This window comes from Rattus norvegicus, chromosome X, assembly GCF_036323735.1.
Source record: "Rattus norvegicus strain BN/NHsdMcwi chromosome X, GRCr8, whole genome shotgun sequence".
Taxonomy (NCBI): domain Eukaryota; kingdom Metazoa; phylum Chordata; class Mammalia; order Rodentia; family Muridae; genus Rattus; species Rattus norvegicus.
Genome location: NC_086039.1, coordinates 27,309,632 through 27,333,665, shown reverse-complemented (window position 1 = coordinate 27,333,665; position 24,034 = coordinate 27,309,632). Strand labels below are relative to the sequence as shown.

The 24,034-nt window shown below is 40.9% G+C and overlaps 1 protein-coding gene across 2 annotated transcripts in view; it reads right to left on the bottom strand.

Annotated features, from left to right (window-relative positions):
• Clcn4 (chloride voltage-gated channel 4) overlaps positions 1-24,034 on the bottom strand; it is a 66,199-nt gene that overhangs the window by 23,302 nt on the left and 18,863 nt on the right. The window contains exons 3-8 of one of the 2 annotated variants that reach the window (XM_006256828.5): positions 15,625-15,796; positions 13,947-14,046; positions 10,746-10,933; positions 7,686-7,808; positions 1,098-1,304; positions 903-983 (exon numbers count right to left, since the gene is read on the bottom strand). In XM_006256828.5, coding sequence (XP_006256890.1) covers positions 903-983; positions 1,098-1,304; positions 7,686-7,808; positions 10,746-10,933; positions 13,947-14,046; positions 15,625-15,796 — 871 coding nt within the window. The remainder of the gene's footprint in view (positions 1-902; positions 984-1,097; positions 1,305-7,685; positions 7,809-10,745; positions 10,934-13,946; positions 14,047-15,624; positions 15,797-24,034) is intronic. The other variant, NM_022198.2, reaches the window with a different exon arrangement.

Sequence of the window (24,034 nt, the reverse complement as noted above, 5' to 3'; positions counted from 1 at the left end):
ATAAGTAAATTAATATCTAAACATAAACTCATAAACTGAGAGTACAACTTGGTAGTACAGTATTAATTTAGCAGTCATAAGATCCTGGGCTCATTCTCTAGTACTATAAAATTTAATATAACAAAAGTTGGACAGCTTTAATCAAAATAGGTTTCTGCTATGTTTTGAAGAAAATAAAAGGCTTGGGTATAGCTCAGAGATATAGCAAATGTTTAGTATGCTCCAGGTCCTGAGCATAAATGAGAAAACTTGGTATATGTACTCATAATACTATTCATGTCACAAAAGTCCTCCCAAACTCAATGATTCTTATTGTTTGAACCACAGAATTGATCAAGGACTAGAAAATTCTGGCTTACAAGTCAACTCTGACCCAGAAAATTTATATGGAAACAGAGTATTTATAATTATGAATAGTTAGGGTAATAAAAGTAACTACTTATAACCTGAAATATTCATTCAAAAATAGCATTCTTGTGACACATAAGAACTAAATAAAGGGGACATTTCAAAGCCCATAAAGGAAGTTTTCAGCCACATAGCCATGCCTACTCATGGATATTGCTGCAAGTACAGTCAAAGGGCACAATGCGCAGCTGATGACACCTACATAGTTACCTAACTTGATCTTTTCAGACAAAAAAGATTTCCTCACCCTTAGAATGATCCCTTAAGCTTCAAAACTGAGTTGGAAGCTCAGTTGATTGTGTTTCCACCCTAGAAATCTCTCCAAAGTCTTTAAATTGGCAATTTAGAAAACAGTATGTGAGAGCACATTTAACAGCAGAAACCATGTCCCTTAATTAACTGAGTTATGCTTATTCAATACTTCTATGCTCTATCAGCCACCCACATATTTCTGGCTACTCCAAACCAGGAAAGCCCATTCTGGCCCCTCTCACCTCCTCTAGACTGAAGAGTACACCTCCTATGGGAGCACCAAAGGCCACAGAGACACCAGCAGCAGCTGCAGCGGAAAGCACCTGCAAATCAAGATGTTGAAAGTGAGCTCTGTGGACTTTAGCATGAGTAGGATGAGGTAGAGACTCCAAGAAGCTATGTCCCCTGCCAGTGGAAGTGGTAGAGAACTGGCTCACCTCACGCCTCTTGCCTTCATTCTTGCTATACTTGGAGAAAAGGCTGCTAAAGAAGTTGCCACAGCAACATGCCACATGCACCAGTGGCCCCTCTTTCCCAAGACTCAGGCCAGAGGATACAACCAGCACGAGAGTGACAGTCTTGATTAGAAGAGTCCATTTCCCCAAGTAGCCCCTGATGATAAAGCCACTCAAAATAGTCTTTATCTGCAACAGAAGATGGAGAGTGAGGAAGAATGAATTATATTGGTCCAGGACTGGAAAAGAAATTGCAATGGCTAGATCATAGGGATGGAAGGCTATTTCACTTCCTGATTCGACTAGAATTTTGTACCAGCAGAAGTTTGTGTTTTATTACAGCAGCCCTATTCTCTATCCATGGAGACACAGACCTCCAGTGGATACCTGAAACCCAGATTATGTCAAACTGTACATATATATATAATATATATAAGTTTAATTTATAAATTAAACCCAGTAAAATATTAACACCAGTAATTAACAAAATAAAACATTTTTTAAAAAATAAAACAATTTTAACAACCAAGATATATTTTCTGCTTGTTTATCCAACTAATATTAATGCCTTTTGCATTTTAATTATACACATAAAATTTTTGCAATTTGGAGTACACATTGATTGGAATTACCAAAACAAAATCTTTTTGAGGTAGAGGTCTCATCCTTACCGGCCTGGAACTCAGTCTCACTACATAGCCCAGGCTAGCCTTGAACTTATGAGAAGGTGTGTACCACCATGCCCAGTCATAGACTTATTTCTTTAAAAGTAGATATTTTTAGAATACAGAATCCTGGATTTCACTATGATGTTTCCATGTGTATAGGTCATACACTTTATTCCTATTGTCTCATATTGGAAAGGAGTTTGAGAGCAAAGAGAACTACTATCTTGCTCCTTTGCAGACTTGCTTAATTTTGTCAATGCCAAAAACCATTTTATTCCTACAAGTGCATTTAAGTCTTAGCCTAGAGTTAAACCAGATGCAAATATCCAAGATGGACTTTGCATACTGAAGTCCACTTTCCCAAGTAGTTCAGTATTTGTCTACCTCTAACCTCTGCCACAATGGGCTAAGAAGACTGAATGTTTACCATAGAGCTAGCAACTTTCAAGCCCCTGGTTGGATTCATGAGATACTAGGTCAATTAATCAAATTCCTACCTAGTTTTCCCAATTGTATGCTATATTATGGAATAATGTTTTCCCTCGTCAGTGTCATTTACGTAACATAAAAATGTCTTCTTGTGGACTCTGCCAAGTAATACAACTTCTCAAACAGCAAACATAATGTTTCTCAACATCATCAGAATCACTTAGAGAACTAGAAAATATCAAGGAGCAGTTCTCTCTGCAGAGGTCTAATCAAGAACTAGCTTTCCCAACAGAGATCTAATGTAATTGCCCTGAGATGTAGCCAAGGCAAAGGGAATTTTACAGCCAGATGATTCTAAAATGCTCGGTTCCTGGAAAGAGTAACAAAACCTCTAACTTCTCAATCTTTAAGGGTCATGTTTTTACAATGTCTGCTTATACTGCTTATCAAGTCAATGTTGTTGATTTGGGGAGATTATGAATGGGCTAATCCTCAAATTTTAAAGGGCTGTGTACAGAACTTTTTCATCTCAGGATAATGATAGAGACCTCTTGTGTTTTAATGAGATAGGGTTAAAGGAGTGTCACACTATTTAGGCCAAACTGAACTGATTCTCCTGCCTCCACCTCACAAATGCTGAGATTACAGGTTGGCACCAATGTCACTCAGAAAATAGTCTGTCATTTCTCAATTTGAGGAGGAGAGGAAAAAGATGAGGAGAATAGAAAGGGAGAGGGAGATGGGGAGAGGGAAGGAGATACACACATACACATACACACACACACACACACACAGAGAGAGAGAGAGAGAGAGAGAGAGAGAGAGAGAGAGAGAGAGAGAGCTACCAGAAATATCTATGAGTTCTTTCTCACAGAACATATGAGGGCTGCAGTCAAACAGTAATTCTTGAACTAATATTTAACGAGTGGTGATTAAACTGTTTTAGTGGTAGTTGCCCTAATTGAGCCTGTGTTCTGGGACTCTCAGACCCCTGTATTGAAGGGATGTCTGATTATGCCTGCCCTAATCTAGCCCTTTTGTGTTGCCTCAAATAAGAATATCTATATTCTTTGTCACTTAGTTAATATGGATTTGTACCCCAGGGTACATTATAAAAGCATAATACCACTTAGAAAATCACAAGCATCTAAATTACCTGAGCCTTTGCCAGCAATGACATGTGGTGAATTGAACATTATAATAGGTATTTTGTAATCCTCTAAAATGATTTTATAAAATTGTCATGATCAAATTAGGAACCAGAAAAGGCAAATTAATTCCCAGGAGATGACCAAATCTAATTACTTCAATTTGAATTGATCGAGACTGAAGCAAACAGAACTTTAGAGAGACGTATTGCAGAAACTCTTAGAAGGTGGTGTTACCCTTAAGAACGAAGCTCTTTCTGATCGATCAGTAAATGTTTGTATGAATGCTCATATTTTGTAAAGAACAGAAATCAGTGATGGACAAGTTTTGAGAGGATGCAATTTCTTGTCCAGTTGGTAGTGAACAGTTGTGGCTTTTGGAATTGAGAACTTCAAGAGGAATTTAGGTCTCTCCAAACTCTGACATCCAAGAAAATGGGAGTGTTCATTTTTATGTTATTTGTGTGGATATGTGGTGTGTGGGTGCATTCACACAGTTGAACGCATCCACATATGCACATACAGAGACTAAAAGACGATGCTAGGTGTCTTCTGTATCATTCTCTACTTAGTCCTTGAGACAGGCTTTCTCACTAAACATGGCATTTAGTGCTTCAGGTAGGCTAGCTGGTCATTGAGTTCCTAGGATCTGCCCATCTCCATTCCATAATACTGGGGCTATAAAAACATGCAGCCATGCTTAACTTTTACTTGGGTGCTGAATATTCAAATTCAAGCCTTCATGCTTGCACAGTAAGCACTCTTACTTACCGAGACACTTCCTTTGCTGAAGTGTTCATTTTCAAATGTGCTCTACACAACTTATATAGTGCATTTATTATGCAGAAAAAAATCCAAATTAGCATCTTAAAATTTTAATAGTGGGTATGGTGATGCACATCTCAATCTCAGGCAGGACTCAGGAGGCACAGATACAATGATTGAGAAAGTTCAAGGTCAGCCTTGCTGGATTATAATTCCACACAGAGCTATATAGTGAGAACCTGACTTAAAGTGTTTCTAAAGTGAATTTTACCTAAAATAATCAGAATATTATGGAAGAAAATTCTTAGAAGGATGAGCAATTTTGAAAACCTGTTTTGATGGAGTTTGTAGCTCAACAGCAGAAAACATATTCACATTGTTTTATGATGCTGAGGATGAGACTGGCTCTGCTGTTGAGGTACAAACACAACATACTCTACTAGACCATATGACTCCAGTAAGACATAGTAGCTTTTCTAAGCAGCTCAGCCTATACCTTTGCTAACGTGAAGTAGCATGGCTCCAACTCCTGCTTTAAGTCAATCTCCACTGTGGTCTAGCTTTTGACAGAAACACCCAGGCCCAGATTCAGGACTTTAAGTTGGCCCACACTAACATCTACCCCATCTATGAACTGCTTGAGCATGTGAAGGGGCCAGTCCGGCACATTCAAAGATACAGTATCCCCAAGGCATAGGGCAACAAAAGAATAGCCTACAGGAGTCCCAGTGAGAAAAGAGTATTAATAGTGTAGCACCAAAGGCCTTGAACCAAAGCAATGATTCATTATTTATAAGTTGCCTTATAAATAAAACCATACTTAAGGTATCAGTCTGCTTTTTACATTCCACACTTGACATCACTATTATGAGTATCATCTTCATCACATGCCATTTTGTCACATAAGTAACTTGTATGTGAAACTACCACCAATAATGATGTCTACCTTATACTCAGTAACATCCAACTCTTGGCAAGTAAAAGAACTTGTAACTCAAGCCTAATGACCTTAGGCCTAAGCACCCACAGGAAGATCAAAGTAGAGAACTGAGTTCAAATAGTTGTCCTCTGACCTCCAAGCATGAAAAGTGGCATGTGTAGATCCCCCTACCCCCATGTACATAGTATGTACATACACAAAATAACAAATAAAAACTACTTTTAAAAGATATTCACATTGGAGAAGAAACAAAGTTTACATCTTTCTACACTACAAGATCACCAGCAGAATTATTCATCTCTGGTTCTTAGAAAAGGGAAAAGGATTGATCCAGTGTGCAATTTATTGCTGTTTTAGTATCAATATTGGCCATCTTCCTGTTTGGGGAAAAGCTTGAGTAAAAACATGCTTACTAGGAGGGCAGTGAAATCATAAACTCAGACAGCAATTGTCTAGCCTTTTTATTTTCAGAGTCCCTTAGACTTTGACCATCAAATAAAAAAGCCAGATCTGCAATAACACTTGCTTTGAAGATGCATAATTGCCACCCATGCTATTCATTCATCAGAGATGAATTTAAGCATAATGCAAACCTTTTGACCGCTTATGGACAATTTCCCCCAGAAGAAATACAAGGTGAATTCAGAAAAGTGCCTTTAGTTGAACAGAGTTGCATGGGAAAACACAAAATGTACATTTTCATATGTCTGAAATGCCTACCATCTCACACCTCTGCTAGGGTGCCATGGCTGCCTATACCTGCTGTGACCACTCTCTGTTGATTTTGAATTGTACCCTACTTTAGTCCTTTCAGGCTGCAATTCCTTTAAGCCTCAATCCTCCACAAGCAAGCATCAAGGTTTTTCAACAAGTGAAATATTTATTTGTTGCAGCATTTATGTAGGTAGAGGATATTTAAGATGTGTGATACTGTGAAACTGTTCTTAGCAATTTTCTCTCTTCCTGCATCAGGTTTTGAGTGTTGTGACCCCACTCTGAACCATTTTTCTCATAAGCCTATAGTTTTTAGTGTGCCATTTTGCATAATGCCATATGCTTTCATAGTGTAAATAGTGCATTAGAGTAGAATTGGCTATACAGAGGAAATAGGGTGGTGTGGTGTTTTGATAAAGAATGCTGCTCTCTATGGGCTCACTGGTTGGAATGCTTAGTCATCAGGGAGTGACACTACTTGGAAGGGATTAGCAGATGTGGCCTTGTTGGAGGAATTATGTCACTGGGGATGGACTTTGAAGTTTCAGAAGCTTATCCCAGGCCTAGTGGCTCACTCTCTCTTCTGGATGTAGAACTCTCAGCTACTTCTACAACATTACCTCTGCCTGCACATCACCATGCTTCCTGCCATGATGACAATGGACTAAACCTCCAAAAATATGAAAAAGCTTCCAATTACGTAATATGTCAAAATAAACTGCCAAAATTTCAGTATGACATAACAATATATGTTTTACCCACTTTCCTGAAACAAGCCTATATTGAACTTTTCAGTACATCTTCCTAATAATCTTCTACCCCTTTGTGTGAACTGCTTAGACCAGCATCAGTGTGGGAAGGCACAACACAGGGGAAACTGGACTGGGAATGTAGTTAAGTTTGTAAACTGTTCCCCAGCATGTGCAAAGCCCTGGGTTCAATCCTCAGCAACACATAAACCAGGCCTGGTAGTACACAGCTGCAATCCCAGTACCTGAGAAATTGAAGCAGGAGGATAAGTAATTGAATGTCGTCCTTGGATACACAGTAAGTTTAAGGACAGCCTGGAATACATTAAACACTGAATCATGGAACACTGTATCCAAAAATAAATGAGTACAACTTTAAAAAGAAAGAGGCAAGACAACCCTCCTTTGAGCATACAACACTATTTTCAAACTTAAACTTTCCATTTCCATTCAAGGGACAATGAAAATGTAATGTCTATAGTGAGTACAAGGCATTTTACGATTTTTCTGATTACCATTTTGCCTGAGATTTTTTAGGACTCAGATCTATTACCATCAATCTACCCAGAAGATTCTCCCAGGCTTCTAGGTTGGTTTCAGTGAAGGATGGGGTAATTTTCTTGATACATTTGTTATATAAAATTACTTTTAAAAAACTATTTATAAGAACCATACTGTCACATAGTCATTTTCCCGGTGTTTGCTCTAAAAGAAGAATTCTGGTTTTTAAAGAGTCTTATTACCTTGTCACCATAAAAGCAAAATGGGGCAGAAGCTTCTGAACGCCAGTGAACTTTCCCAGTGATTCTCCTCCACTATTCTCTGGTTTTTCACATTACATCATAGAGTTACTACAGTAGCACATTTATGTGGATGCTTCATGAACTCAGTTTCTTTGGGCTTTAAGAGTTTATCTTGGCTGACAAGGAAGAGGTCTAATCATTTGAGAAGCTACAGATCAAATCTGCTGAATACAGTACTCATTGTGAAGCTACACTGCTGGGTTCAACTCACAGCTTGCCAGCTTAGTCTTTAGTGAGGTCACTTAACTGGTTTATATTTTAGTTTCCTTAACTACTAAGTCAATCTACAGGGTTTATATATTAGGCTTATAGTGGGGATTAGTGTTGGTACACAGTCCTTCATCCACAGCTTACCTCAGGTATGCCAGAGCCACAGGCATATGGTGCAAACACACGTACCAGGGAGACAGCCAGAAATGCAAACAGCAATGCCCATAGAATGTACATTAAGTAATTCAGAATGTAAGCGCTAGCACCCTAAAGATCAGACACAAAACAAGGAAGAAGTGATGAGACAGAGCAAACCTGAACAGTGTACCCAGCCCCACCATCTCCATCAGAGAAAGCGAAGCTATGATAGGCTCAAAGAGGTTCATCCCAGACCTGCAAAAACAAAAGAATCAGTTGTTGCTATTGCTACAGCTACTACACTACACAAAACATCATCAGGTGTTTTTCCAGGAGCTATTTACACAAACCTTCCAGTGGATGAAATCTCAGCAGTAATGGAAAGCAAGCATGATGCTGGTTTGTAATCACCACTTGCATGGTAGTTAATAAAAGGTGTGGTACAGAAAACTCTGCCTGTGAGACTCTGGATGATTTGTTTTGTCTTGTCTGTGGTGGGATGGCCTTTCTTAGCTTTCATTACAGCCACACCCAGACCACAGTGAATAAGTATCAGTACTGTGTTTAAGAAGGCTGCTTCTCTAAGTGTGGTCCATGGACCAACAACATCAGCATCACCTGGGAGCTTGGCAGAAACATAACCGGTGGGCCCCACCCTAGGGCTGCCAAATCAGATACTTCACACAGGCACACAGCCCAGTGCATTTTAACAAGTCTCCCAGAGATTCCAGCAAGTGCAAACATTTGACAGGTACTCATAGAAGAGAGCTGTTCATGCATCCTTTACAGAAGAATGTATTGGACTATTTGCTCCAAAGTAGCTGGTGGCAGGGTATTTTCCTTTCTGATACAAACAGTCTGGGTCCTTTTTCCTTTCTCAAGGTTTCAGCTTCTTTTCACCATCTGGATTATTCAAGTGTGAGGAAAGGAAATAGATATCACCTACCTGGCAGGCCATGACCATGGCCACATGTGTGCCTATTAAATGTAAGGACACGTTCCTGGAGACTGCAATGCAAGCATATATTTCACACACTATGTGGTGAGAAATCAGCCTAAGGAATACCTTTCATCCACTTAAATAAGTACTTTTTGGAGGCTAAAAATAACTTCTCACTCTTCTAAAGAGTAATTCTTTGAAACAAAGAATAAATCTTACAACCAGTTGAAGATAGGCACCTCTATTTCCCCTGGAACACATACTGCAAGTAGGAGAAAAGATGGCAGCCAGCCAGTCCCATCTGCCAACACCCATCTACCCAAGTAGAGAATTTCTTTTTGGACATAATGGAGAGCATTGAGAATGTGTGAGATTTCAAGATCTCTCTCTATTTCTGAGATGTGAAAGAGGAGGATTTAGTAAAATGGCAAAATGTGTTCCAAATGTCTTCCATTTCAGCTGTGAAAGTCAGTCGAAAGAAACAGGAAATGAAGAAGTTCAAATAGATTACAAATATCCTCCCAGAATACTCTAGCTCTAACTGTCGTCCCATTACCCGTAATGTGAAGCTTGATACCTAGCTCCCCTCAGCTCGCTTTCTGATACATCAGTGACCCTCCTCCTCCCTATTTTGAGTCAGAGCCTCAATATATAGACCAGGATGACCTCAAACTCATACTGACCCACCTGCCTTTGCCCCTTTCTCTGCCTCCTAAGTACTGGGAATTAAAGGGTTGTATCACCACACCTGGCTCATTGTGGTACCTTGTGAATTCACTTAGATGATCAACTTTTCCTGAGCTAAAATACTGCAGGTAAGTACTAGATTTGTGGCTCATTCATATATCCCTGTGCCTGAGACATGCTTTTCACAGAAGGATCCTCTAATTAGATCAGAAAAATAATCAATGGAATATTGTCATGGAAACCACAGTGAGAAGCCTTACTTTACAATCACTAGGATAATTATGATGAAAACAGATGCTAGCAAGTGCTAGAAAGAAAGTAGGCAAATCAGAGTCCTCATATACTGCTCATAGGAGCGCACAACAGTGCATCCAATTTGAAAGCATCCTACCAGATTTTCAATGGTTAAATATAGAGGTCACTTCTCACCCAGAGGTTACACCTATACCCAAGAGAAATGGAATATATGTCACCACCTTGAATGCAGATGTTCATGGTGACATCTTTCAGGTTAGATGAAAGGAAAGCAGCACATGTTCATCAAATACTATCTAGCTTATCCATACAAGAGAGTATCACACAGCAATGAAAAGATGCTGCAACATGAAAAGACTTAGAAAATAATGTTAAGTGCTACAAAATCCACATGGTTCATGGGCTAATTTAACTGAACCATCTAGAAGGGAAATCTATAGAGAGAGAGACAGAAAGGACATTAGTTGTTGCTTGTAGCAATCAATGAACTTGAATCAGTTCAGACAGGTTTTGTTTGTTTGGTTGTTTTGTTTTTGTTGTTATTGTTGTTTTTGTGGAGGAGGATTATGGATAAAAATATTCTAAAATCATGTGATCATTACACAGTTCTATGACTATGACAAAAGCCACTGAGTTGTACTTTCTGTGGGAGAATCTGATGAACTATAAATTGGTTCCCTAAAAGCATTACTTCAAAACAGATAATATTTTTTCTTCTATCTTAAAACATGAAAATCAATTTCATTTCTTCAGCACAAAGAAGAAACGACTTTAGGTAAGAAAAAGGCAAATGCACAAACTGATGGATCTATGCCTAAAATCCCAGAACTTGGGAAGCTGAAGCAAAATTACTGTAAGTTTCAGGCCAGGGTGGGCTATAGGGTGAGACCATATCTAAAAAAATAGTAGAAAAGAGAGAGGGGAAGAAGAAAAAAGAGGACAATCAGATATAGTGAGGGAGAAAGTGGTGAAGGGAGGAAAAGGGCTTCATAGAACATACATATAACATTCACAAAAGTGAGCAAAAGTTTTCCAAATGAATTCTGAGCAGTGGCAGAGCTCAATGAAAGCAAATGGCAGCTCTGTTAAGTGAGAGATTGTTATCTGAAGGTGAAATTATGAGTGTTCAGAGATTGGGGATTACTATGGTCCTCAGGCAGGATCCTGCACAGATAATAGCATACCTCTGACTGGCTCAGAAGAAGCTCTGACCACTTCTGCCACAGGGGACACTTGTCCCTGTCCTCAAAAGTGGTCTCATTGGAGGTCCAGCAGCATTGCTCATGGCTGTACCAGAATGCAGACAGACAGACGCCCTCCTTGAGGTCTGTCATCCAGTCAACAGCGAGATCGATAACTCCAGCCAGGGTACCTAGGAAAAGAATGAATCATGGAGAAGAATTGCCACATGGAGAGAAGACAGAGTATTCTCAAAGCTGAGGAGATACCCATGACATGATACTGCCACTGAATCTGACAGCTGCTTTCACTTGCCTGGACGTTACCTGAGCACTTGGTATAACGCAAGCAGTGGACAGCCCAAAGAACCACAAAGTTCTTGGGGGTGGGTGGCTCACATCAGGTAAGAAAGCTATTCGAGGGCAGACAGAAGTTCAGGATTTACTCATCCCTTTCTGAGTTTTTAAGTTGCCAATATACATCTCGGAAAAATACCTTCAGGTTAGGAAGATAGCTCAGCAATGGGATTCCTTTCTATACAAGCATGAGGAACTCAGTTCAAATCCCAGCACCTACATAAAACTTGTGTATGACCATGTGTGCTTAAACCTCCAATGTTGAGGGTTCTAAGCAATGAGCAGATACTAGAAGCACACTGGACACCCAAAAACCAAAACCAACCAACCAACAAAACAAACAAACAAACAAAAACAAGCTTCAGGTGCTGTGAGAGACCCTGTCTGGAGGGAATATGGTAGATCTTTGTCTGACTGCCAAATATGTGAGTACAAGTGAACACACCCACACACACATACACAGAACACACAGTTAAGACACATCATGCACTAAATACACAAGCAATTAAACAACTCTTCCCTCTCTGATGGCTCCTTTTCATCAATATTTAAGTCACACCTACTCCACATTCCCCTCCAGACACTGTCCTGTATCTTCCCTTCTCTCCTCTTCCCCTCAGTCCAGTGCATTCCTTCCACTGGGAATGCAATAGCCTGTATCAAGTCCTGTACTTTCATTTTTTCCAGAACAGGTCATGCAACATGCCACCAAGAGGTCGAATGTACCCCCACTACCTTTGTGTTAGGAAAGCTTTATCTCAGCATACCCAGACTTTCACTGCATGCTGACTGTGGCTATTCTTCCTGCTACAACGGCAGAGTTAAATTGCAGAAACAAAAACTACACAGCTCACAAAGCTGAAAATTCTTATTTTCTAGCCTTCAATAGAAAGAAGGTTGCCAATCCTAGATTCAAGCTTCTTGACAGCACTTGAAACTGCTGAGCACTCTTCTTCCAGAAACATGTTGTCTATGGCTTCGACAATATTTAATCTCTCCTGCTTTCCTCCTCACTATCAGATTTTCTGTCTCTCTTGATCTTTCCTATTCCTCCACCCAGCTTCATAAAGAGGATATTTGCTCAAAGCTTGTTCCTAAATCCTTTGCTTCTTTTATACCATGTTTTCTTTCCTGGCAGTCTTATTTGTATCCATCTTCCTACTGGTACTGGTACCTTGTTACCGTTACTGCCACTGTTCCTTTCTCTAAAGATACACTCAGATCCACAGAATCATATCTTCAATAACAGATTGTGTGTGTGTGTGTGTGTGTGTGTGTGTGTGTGTGTGTGTGTGTACTTCCACTCATTTATGTAGTAGGGAAAAGGGCTTTGTCATCTAGTTTTTGAACCACAATTAGTGTCAATCCAGGCATCTTTAAAAGTCACACAGAATGCACAACTTCATTTATATGGAATATTTAGAGCAGACAACAGTGAAAGGAAATAGGCTGGCAAAGGTTCAGGTTTTTCCATACCTAAACACACAGATAATATTAAGGTGGGGATGATAGAATTGTCCTAAAATTGATCATAATGATTTATAGAGTTTGCACAACTCTATAAATGTAATAAAACCCACTTAGTTGTACACTTTAAATGGGTTAATCGTGTAATATTTGTAGTATAATTCAGCACTGCTGTTTTACAGAGAGAGAGAGAGAGAGAGAGAGAGAGAGAGAGAGAGAGGAAGAGAGAGAGAGAGAGAGAGAGAGAGAGAGAGAGAGAGAACTGGTTGAGGAAGAGGTTCAAGGAGAAATGTGTATTTAAACAAGATCTGATGATCACCCTCAAAAGCTATCATTTTTCAACTGTTCAGTCACATTAGGCTTCCTCCTTTGCCTATGCCCTTTGTTTGTGAGTTTTGGTTTGTGGTGCAACAGTGCCCCCTTCTGGTAATTTCTGGTAAATTAGTTATTCAGAGGCTATTTGTGATTCCTCTACCAAGGAACCAAGGGAGTTAGGCAACTGAGTCCTTCCCACCATCGGAGCCACAGGGAAATCATACTACTTTCTAGATCTCCCTCCAATATTCATCTAAATCCAAAGAACACTGGAGGGACCTATCTCCAAAACCTCTTTATTCCTTCCTACATTTCTACTATGTCCATAGAACCAGCTTTCTACATGTTTGTTGCCTCCTGCTGCACACTGGAATCATGAAGGGAAAAGAGAAAGTCTTTACCCAGCATCAGGGTGTTTTATCCAGAGAGGCTATTTAACATAAATCTGTTCATAACCTCCTAAAAAGAAATTAAGTTCAGCAAACAAGTGCCATGAAGAGCCAAGTATCTATCATCCACAAAGTAGCACCGAGATTATGACAGCATAAAACAAAACGTCTCTAAGAGCCAGAATAGTGTGTATTCTAGGTGCAACTATCCTGGTTTCACCTTACATTCTGTGGGTGGACAGCATTACTTTGAAAGTCTTAGCATGTTTAATCATGCATTTCAAGGCTTTCTAGTGATAGGAAAAGCCCATCACATGTGGTGTTTGATGCTTGCAGATTATAACACTTCTGTATTTGTAACCCCACACATAGCCAGGTATAACAGAATATAAAATGTGTGCTTTGAGTAAAAGCTCAGGGTGGTCATAAACCTATGCAGCGTGTGGATGACAGGGTCAAGCAGCACTGTTAATTACAACATCAAAATCCCGTAGTTGTTTTGTGAGCCATCTTTGCTTTGGCCTTTGGTGCCACAGTTAAGATCAGGCTCTTGCCTTAGTCTCAGTGGTTCAAGCAGTAAATACTTGGCATTCAAATGGAAGATGAATATTCCACAGCTTCATTGTCTCCCAAACATATGGAGTTTGGGGAGGGGGTGCTAGGAGCACAACACACATACCTGCTAGCAGACCAATAAGTAGCATCACCACCCATCCTGACCATGCGTCCAGCAGACTCTTGATGAACTCCCAAATAGACTCTTTACTTTTGCTGGTTATCTGGCAATGAAGGACAGACAGCAACTGATCAGAACACACTTTCTAGTTCATGCTTCTGAAGTAGAAGATTCCTCAGGAAACAAAGAGACTGAGAAGATGAATATAATGAAGCCGTTAAATTCCCAGTCACGTTATTCATGCAGCAATTCAGCACAATGTTTAAATGGCCTTTCTAGTTCATAGGGCTATAAGGATGCAACACACAATCAGTGTTCCCCTTCACAGTGGATTTTACATCACCAAAGAGCAAATCAGATTGAGCACAGGTTTTTATTTAAGGGTCTAAACTCTTAGAGAACATTATGGCATCTTTATATCATGCCTTTTCCCCTCCCCATTCTGGGGGAGCCCTACACTCCTCTGACATCATCGCCCCATCCTTTTTTGGTTCCCTATTTCATCTCTGTCTGACTCTGACTCTCACCTGCCTCCCTCTGTATACAGAATATGTACCCTGACTTTTCTAGGGCCCTGCTTCCATCCCTACTCTAAGTGCCTAAGTCACCTTGTCAGTGTCTCAAGCTTCAGTAGATATTTGCATGCTAGGAGTTTGTCACTCTCTAAGGTGAGCCCTGCCTGCATACTGAGCTGTGCAGCATGGTGTATCCCATCACCTGCTGCAAGATAGTCCCCACTCCCCTCCTCTACTCATCAGCAAAAGTATCCCATTGACAAGAGCCCGCTGCTGTATGACTCTATTCCCTCCTGTAAAGTTCCCCATGGCTTGACCCTGATCCCATCTCCATCCCTTTTACAGCCTTCAGTAACGCCTTCCTCCCCTTGACCATGCTTCCAAGGTTCCTATGTTTTCTCTTTCCAGCAAATACTTACATTGCTCTGTGGCCATCACCAAGTATTCCCCCAGGGCCCACTTAATCATTCCTAACACAGTCCCATAGCCCATTCTTCTAGGATTATCTCTATTCATCTTCTCCTGAGAAGCCTTCAACAAACCCAGAGCTCTCTGGGGTTATTTCATGCCTCTGTGACTTAACAAAAGCCCACTCCTGATATTGAAGGAACTTCTTCCCATCTCTGACATCCAAACTCTTGGTCATACCCTTTCTGAAAAAGCCTTCCTTAGTCATTCTTTCTAAATGAGCCTACAGCCTTTGTATATAGCTGCATTTTGTCCCATTCCAGGATACTGAATGCCAGCTAGATGTATAGCAGCATAGTGATGCTCTCACTCTCCCTCCCCCAGCCTCTCTCCTCCAGTGTTCAAAGTAATCACCTCTATTCTTAAGGATATGAAAATGAACACACACACACAAACACACACACACACACACACACACACACACACCTAACAGCTTCAAATTCAAGTCCCATGAAGGTGTCAAGGACAAAATGTAGTCTAAACATTTCTGGCTCAGGGTCCTATTGTTGCTTGTACTGGTCATATTTCCACCCAAGGTATCTGCTATTGTAACTCTCAGTCTTTGTCTCTGCTTCCCTACTAGCACTTTTCCGCTGTGGACCAATATGCAATACATAGCCTCAGGCTCAGATCCTAACCTAAAGATGGAAGCCTTGTGGAACTATTGGTAACGACCCCTTTAGCATAGTACCGCCTACCTTTCTATGTCTGTCAGTGTCCCGGGACTTTTCCCTCAGCCAGTCTATGGTGTGGAAGTCTTCATAGGTCCCCACATCAGGGAAGGGCTCATCAAGGAAGTCCATTAGGTTCCCAGAGGCACTCATGGCTCCTGCACTGACCGTGCTAGTTACTCCTGGAAGAGAATTCCACCTGTTAAAAATGCAAACAGGGCTCGTGTGTAGCTCAGGACAGTGTGTCTGCATAGCATGCATAGCAGGACCACAACACGGATATAGCAACATAATCCAGGAACCTCTACTTTAATCTCCCTCCCTCCTTCTCTCTCTTTCCACCTATCCCTCCCACCATGTGCGTGTGAGTGTGAGTGTGTCTGTGTGCGCGCGCATGCATGTATGAATAGTTCATGTTAAGCAAGTGTTCTACAACTGATTCCTTTGTTGTGTTTGTTGTTTTGAGACAGAGGCCCATGAAGCGAAGACTGGCCTTGAACTCATTATGTCACAAAGAATGACTGGAACTCCTGATCCTCTTACTTCTGCCTCTTGGGCATTAGGATAACAAGAATATGCCATGATTCCCTGCTTCTACTTTTTTTTTTACATAACCAAAAACATTATTTCCACATCAGTATCTTTGCTGTAATGTAATATGTACTCAGTTTACCCTCATTATTCTCTAGTTATCTGTTGCAAAGTCATCTTGAACAAGAACAAGGAAATACCAAACAAGTGCCCCAAAGGAATCCTGCAGGCATTTTTTTCACAAATTCTTTTTCAACTTATCAACATGCCATCTTTTAAAGACGTCTTATTTGATATACACTACTCACTCAGTACACTTGAACACAGCCAGATGCACCACTGCTGATGCCTGATTGAAATTTCTCTATCAGACATATTTTCTCCACAAAACACATCACAAACACTGCTCTTACACTTGGGAACATGGCTAGCACAACAATACAGTAGTTCAAGAACACCTTAAACCACAAATTACCAAAAAAAAAAAAGGAGCATGGGTTTGTTTTGAATGGGAAACATAATAAAACAGAAAAAGGCCACTTGTTCTCAATATGACTATGGAAACACGGAAATAAGTTATTGTCTGTGACCACAGTTGGCAAATGTGCTTCTGGTGACTTGAACTTTTCACCATTCTACACAATTGCCAAGACAGTGAACAACCATTAAAGCACCACTATTGATTTGGTTCTTAAATGTCCTTTAAAAGTCCTTGTATTGCATACTTTATCCCCAAGCTGGCGCTATTGGAAGGTATTGAAATCCTGAAGCAGTGGCGCTGAGAGGAGGGATGGGGAATGGGGTAATGTGTGTGGCCCAAAAAAGGAGTTTGGGGACCCCAGCTCCTTCCCCTCACTCCCCTCTCACACCCAGATTCAACAGAGGAATGACTACAGAAAATGTGGTCCATCTACACAGTGGAATACTACTCCACTATCAAAAACAATGACTTCATGAAATTCATAGGCAAATGGATGGAACTAGAAAATATCATCCTGAGTGAGGTAACCCAATCACAAAAGAACACACATGGTATGCACTCACTGATAAATGGATATTAGCCCAAAAGCCTGGAATATCTAAGATACAATCCACAGACCACAAGAAGCTCAAGAAGATCAACCAAAGAGCAGATGCTTCAGTCCTCCTTAAAAGGTGGAACAAAAATATCCATAGGAGGGGATATGGAGACAAAGTTTGGAGCAGAGACTGAAGGAATGGCCATTCATAGCCTGCCCCAACTGGGGATGCAGCCCATATATATATACAGCCACCAAAACTAGACAATATTGATGAAGCCAAGAAGTGCATGCTGACAAGAGTCTGATATAACTATACCCTGAGCGGCTCAGCCAGAGCATAACAAATACAAAGGCGAATGCTAGCAGCCAACCATTGCTGAGAATGGGTTCCCCTTTGGAGGAATTAGAGAAAGAATTGAAGGAGCTGAAGGTGTTTGCAACCCCATAAGAATGACAATATCAACCAACCAGAGCGACCAGGAAATAAACCACTACCCAAAGACTACACATGGACAGACCCGTGGCTTTAGCTGCATATGTAGCAGAGGATGGCCTTGTTGTGCACCAATGGTCCTGACAAGGCTGGACTCCCAGGGTAGGGGAATGTCAGGGTGAGGAGGCCGGAAGGGGGGATGGTTGGGGAGGGGGAACACCCTTATAGAAGAAGGGGAGAAGGATGGGATAGGGTTCTTATGGATGGGAAACTGAAAAAGGGAATAACATTTGAAATGTAAATAAACAATATCCCATTTTATAAAAAAGAAAAGAAACAGAAAACATGAAATATTTGTAATTGGGAGTTTGGGTTACCTCATCCTCAATGATTGTTTCTAGATCCATTAATTTACCTGCAAATTTCACTTTTCTTAACAGCTTAATAAAATCTCATTGTGCAAAACCAACAGCCCTGAGATTTCACCTCACACCAGTGAGAATGTCTAAGATAAAAAACTCAGGTGACAGCAAATGCTGGCGAGGATGCGGAGAAAGAGGAACATTCCTCCATTGTTGGTGGGATTGCAGACTGGTACAACCATTCTGGAAATCAGTCTGGAGGTTCCTCAGAAAATTGGACATTGAACTACCTGAGGGCCCAGCTATACCTCTCTTTGGCATATACCCAAAAGATGCTCCAACATATAAAAAAGACACATGCTCCACTATGTTCATAGCAGCCTTATTTATAATAGCCAGAAGCTGGAAAGAACCCAGATGCCCTTCAACAGAGGAATGGATACAGAAAATGTGCTACATCTACACAATGGAATATTACTCAGCTATCAAAAACAATGACTTTATGAAATTCATAGGCAAATGGATGGAACTGGAAAATATCATCCTGAGTGAGGTAACCCAATCACAGAAAAACACACATGGTATGCACTCACTGATAAGTGGATATTAGCCCAAATACTCGAATTACCCTAGATGCACAGAACAACATGAAACTCAAGAAGGATGACCAAAATGTGAATGCTTCACTCCTTCTTTAAAAGGGGAAGAAGAATATCCTTGGGAGGGAATAAGGAGGCAAAGTTTAGAACAGAGGCAGAAGGAACACCCATTCAGAGCCTGCCCCACATGTGGCCCATACATATACAGCCACCCAATTAGACAAGATGGATGAAGCAAAGAAGTGCAGGCTGACAGGAACTGGATGTAGATCGCTCCTGAGAGACACAGCCAGAATACAGCAAACACAGATGTGAATGCCAGCAGCAAACCACTGAACTGAGAATAGGACCCCCGTTGAAGGAATCAGAGAAAGGACTGAAAGAGCTTGAAGGGGCTCGAGACCCCATATGTACAACAATGCCAAGCAACCAGAGCTTCCAGGGACTAAGCCACTACCTAAAGACTATACATGGACTGACCCTGGGCTCCAACCTCATAGGTAGCAATGAATATCCTAGTAAGAGCACCAGTGGAAGGGGAAGCCCTTGGTCCTGCCAAGACTGAACCCCCAGTGAATGTGATTGTTGGGGGGAGGGCGGTAATGAGGGGAGGATGGTGAGGGGAAGCCCATACAGAAGAGGAGGTGGAGGGGTTAGGGGGATGTTGGCCCGGAAACCGGGAAAGGGAATAACAATCGAAATGTAAATAAGAAATACCCAAGTTAATAAAGATGAAAAAAATAAAATAAAATCTCATTGTAAAATGTGAAAAAGTCCATGTATTTCCTATTTTATCCTCAAGGTGGCGCTATTGGAAGGTATTGAAATCCTGAAGCAGTGGCGCTGAGAGGAGGGATGGGGAATGGGGTTCTTAGGTGATAATGTGTATGCCCCCAAAGAGGAGTTTGGGGACCCCAGCTCCTTCCCCTCACTCCCCTTTCATGTACTGGCCACAAAGAGTTTGTTCCACCACAAAATTGTGCCATGACATATACTCATACACTGTCAGCAGAAACCCAAAGCAAGGTGGCTAATAAATCAGATTCAAAATCTTGAAAACCATCAACTCAATGAGCCTTTCTTCCTTTTAGGTTGACTACATCAGATATTTTGTTAATATGGTCAAACTGAAGTGGACATTTGATGGCAAATTTCAGTGAATAGGCAAATTTGCAGATAAAGTTCACATTTAAGTGTGAGTTAGTTTCTTCCCATGTGCTACAAAAGGACAGAATCAGACTGGCAAATAATAGTAACCAAAATCACTGGTTCTCCCCATAGACAGAAGAAGTAATCAGTCTCTGTGATTGTCATCAGAGGCAATCAAATGTATAACAGAGCAGACCTTTATTCACTTCACACATGACAAGGCAATCAGTAGGTGGCAGCAGTCCTCTTCAACAGGAGGACCACCCTAGAAATCAACAATACTGTAGGACAGACCACTATAAGCCAAGAACTATACACAGTTCCCTGGGCAACGATCTCTAAGAACTATACACAGTTCCCTGGGCAACGATCTCTGGGACCAGATACCCACTTTAAGTCCTTCTTAAAACACAGTTAAAACAGGTCTTGCTGCCAGGACAGTAAAAGGCTTGAATGTCTTAGGTAACAATTCCATTCTAACTGTTCAGGCTCCCCTGGCCTGGAATCCAGTCAATCATAAACCTCCCATGTTCTGCCACCCTCAGAGCCTCATTTGCAGATCACATCAGAACCAATTTGAGGCACAGAAAATTTTTGTGGCAGGACATGTACAAAGATAAGAGCCTGGAATATGCACCAAATAAAAATTGCTTTGGCAAAAGGTATGGAAATTTGAATTATAGGATGAAGGCCACAAAGTTTTGGAATCAATATTGAAGGTGGCTATAAAAATATTTGCTGCAGTTCTCTCTCATTGCTTTATATATGAACATATCTAAAGGACTCAACCATGTCCTGATGAAACTGTACTTTAATCAACCAGAAAAGCCACTATGAACAAAATGGGGTAATCACCTTACAAGCAATAAAATGGCCACAGTGATTAATTTATTGACCATCTGTGCAACTCAGCTGCTTTAAAGCTTTCTCAGAGTTTGAGTACTGAGCTGTGCCAAGTTGAAAACTACACCCGCTGATGAGTACCGAGGGAAGAATCATATTGCATAAGTCAGTAGCAACCAATAACATAACCAATAATATAAGGAAAGGAATAAAATTAGAAAACAGGGGTAGCCTTCTAAGTTTTACAAAAACAAGATGATCAAAATCTCTTATTATATCTCTGACGATGAAAAATAAGATGAGAGTCTGTAAACACACAATGCAGATGTCTCATCAGGAAACAAAAACAAAACAAAAAACCTCAGTGGGTAAAAGAATTGCAGAAATTTGACCTACTATGAAAGAAAAGTCAGTGCTGGACAGAGTGGCTAGTGTTTATAATCCCAGTACTTGGAACATGAGGCACAAAGACTGCCCTGAGTTCAAGATCAGACTCAGTCATAGACTAAGACATATCTCAAAGTACGTGTGGAGTGACTGCCTGAAATTTAGCCAAGTATCTACTGTAGTAGCTACTCCAGATTACAGTGCTTAAATGAAAAAAAAAGCCACTCCAAAGAATAAATCCATCAGCAATTACTCATTTGAGGGACAGATGGGAATGTGTGAATGCATACAGTCACATGTCAGGGTTTTTTTTTCTTTACCTTACACTTGTTTGAGACACGATCTATTATTTACCACTTTGTATACCTGGCTAGCTGACCCACCAGCTTCCAAGGATTCCCATCTCAGTCTTATCTCATCATAGGATTTCTGGAATTTACATAAATGTGTTACTACATACAGCTTTGCATGGGTTCTGAGGATCTGAATTCAAGTCATATGACCATATGGCAAGAGCTTTACTCACTGAGCCATCGTCACAGCCCACCCATCTGTAGACATTACTGGAGCTTGACCGGTATGCGCACTAGACCCAGAATTCGTACAGGAAAGTAAACATGATCTAATCAACTGAGTTCAGATTGCCTCTCACGGACCCCTAAAAGAGTTGCTCATGTCTCTCCTGAGATTGTAGTTAAAAGAGGAAAAGAGAGGGTCAGGAAGAGTGTAAACAAAGACAATATGGATAAGAAAAATGAAAGGAACTCTTTGGAATGCAGTGGGATAGCACAAATGGAGGAATAACGACTCCAGAAAGATAGGAGAGCAGCAAGAAGGACATATGTATGTGACTTGGATCAGCCTCCTGAGAAATGAACTGATCATCTCTGTCAGCTCAGTATGGTGAATTTCAAAGGAACACATGGTCATTTGTACCCGAGAAGGGCTCATTGTGTTTTTCACTTATTTTTATTCCTTCTCCCCAGCAGGTACATTTTTTGCTGGCAGACGATAGCTCTGCTTATGACCTTGAGGACATTGTTTCAAAGGACAGCCTCCTACAGGCTGAATCCAAGACTCCTTGCTGACCTGAGTCACGTAGATCAAGTCTCTGCAAACCGCCTTACAGAACAATTCAGGCCATCTAGTTTTGTAAATAAACCTTTATCAGTTTAGAGTCATGCCCACTTGGAGTCTGGAAAATGAAGACCAGTGAAGCTCTGGAGATAGGAAAAGCAATTCCAGTGGTGAAGGGGATTGAAGCAGCAATGGATGACAATGCTCAGCAGAGTTGGGATGGCATAGAATTTTCCCTAACTCATCCTGGCTATATTCTGCCTGAGAAGATAACATCTCTCCTGTAGAACCACTATTTACCTACAAAGGGACTTTGGAAAATATGCAGGACACCTAGTTCTTTTATCTAATCCTTAAAGCAAGAAAATATGTGTAAGACAGTCTCAGCATGAAGCTCCCAAGAGGCCAGGATCAAAGTCTTCAACAGCAGCCGATAACAGACCCCCTTCCCATAAACGCAATTCACCAGAGCCCAACAAAGACAAACATGTGTTAGCAGCGATAGCATCAATGATACCATTTAGGACTTTGATGTTGAAAGCTACTCTGAATGGGTCGGCTCACCCTCAGAACAGGGATCTGTATCATTTAAAGGAAACCTAGCCAGTGCATAGCTGGGTGTTGGTAAAGATGTAATGAGTTTGAGAGATGAAAGAAAGCAGGAAATCACTTGGATAAAGATCAACAAAGATAATCAAGGCTCCTACTAAGTATAAAAGAATATACCACCCTGAACTAAATGGTGGCTCTGAGCGTATCTACCCCCAAATGCCATCCCTTTGAATGTGCTGCTCCTCTCCTTTGAATAGCTTATCCTCTGCCTGGAAAGTTTCTGGTTTAGTCTGTAGAGGTTTTTTTTTTTTTCCTGCATCTTCTCATCTATAGAGATTGCATTAGTTTCCCCAGAGAGAGAGCTGGGGCACCCTGCTTACTCATTTCAAAGACTTCCTTATCAGAACTCACAAGTATACCAAAGCTATCACTAACTTCTCATTTTACTGTGATCTTCTGTAGTGAAAGACTTACTCATTTTCACCTCTCTGTGGCTGGGCCTGGCGTGCAGTCAGTGTTCAATACCCTCCCTGAATTAACTCAACTGTATGTATTATTTCTGGACCATGGGGGCAACAAAACCCATTGGACTTTTTGCAGCCACCATAAATAGCGAAGAAGTTTTAATGTTATCTTAAATGAAAAAGAGGGCAAAAGGGAGAGGGGAGAGGAGAAAAAAGTGTGAGTGGAAGATACATAGACAAAAGATGTGCAAGCAAATAAGCAAGTTTTCCACTAGTTACAGTGTGGTCCAGGGAAATCTAGACCAATATCCTTAGAGACATGCTCAGCATGTGTTTGAGGGCATGGGTCGTTCAGACCAAAATGTCAGAAGCCACCGGTATCACTCCAAAGAAACCTTTCACTGTGCCTACTGCCAACAGGAGCAGTCCCGGTTATATAAATTTTAGACAAGAATTAACCTCCAAAACTCTAGCTCAGCCCTTATTTGACTAAATACAGCAGCATTTGCATATACAACAAAGCTCCTCAGCCCTTTTCAGTTGCGCACTCTCCTTTTGGCTGATTGTCTCAATGTCTCTGCAAAAATTAAATTTAGAGGCAGGGGAAATGAAGTTTGATCCCCAGCATGCACTCTCCCATAAGGTTCTGCCCAGGCTTTCAGCTCTGTGCCAGTTTCTTCACATCCCTCAGGTAGAGAAAGAAGACTTCCCCTTATGTACATGGAGAATAAAGTAAGGCATTCTTAATAAATCCATCAAAACCAGCACGGCGGACTACATTTTTAAAATTCTAAAACCTGGTATGATGTACTTCTTTTGAGAAGTACTTGTAGGAGATGAAATAGACTACTGATTTCTTCACTCTGAAGGGTAGAATTTGGAAAAATGCAAACAATGTACCAAGTCTTCAAGTCCCTGGCTGATTTTGCTTGCACCCTGCTGTGAGATTATGAAAAAAGGTCCTCCTGATTTCCATGGGCATTAGTTTTCTCATCCATTAAAAATGTGTGGTGTGAGA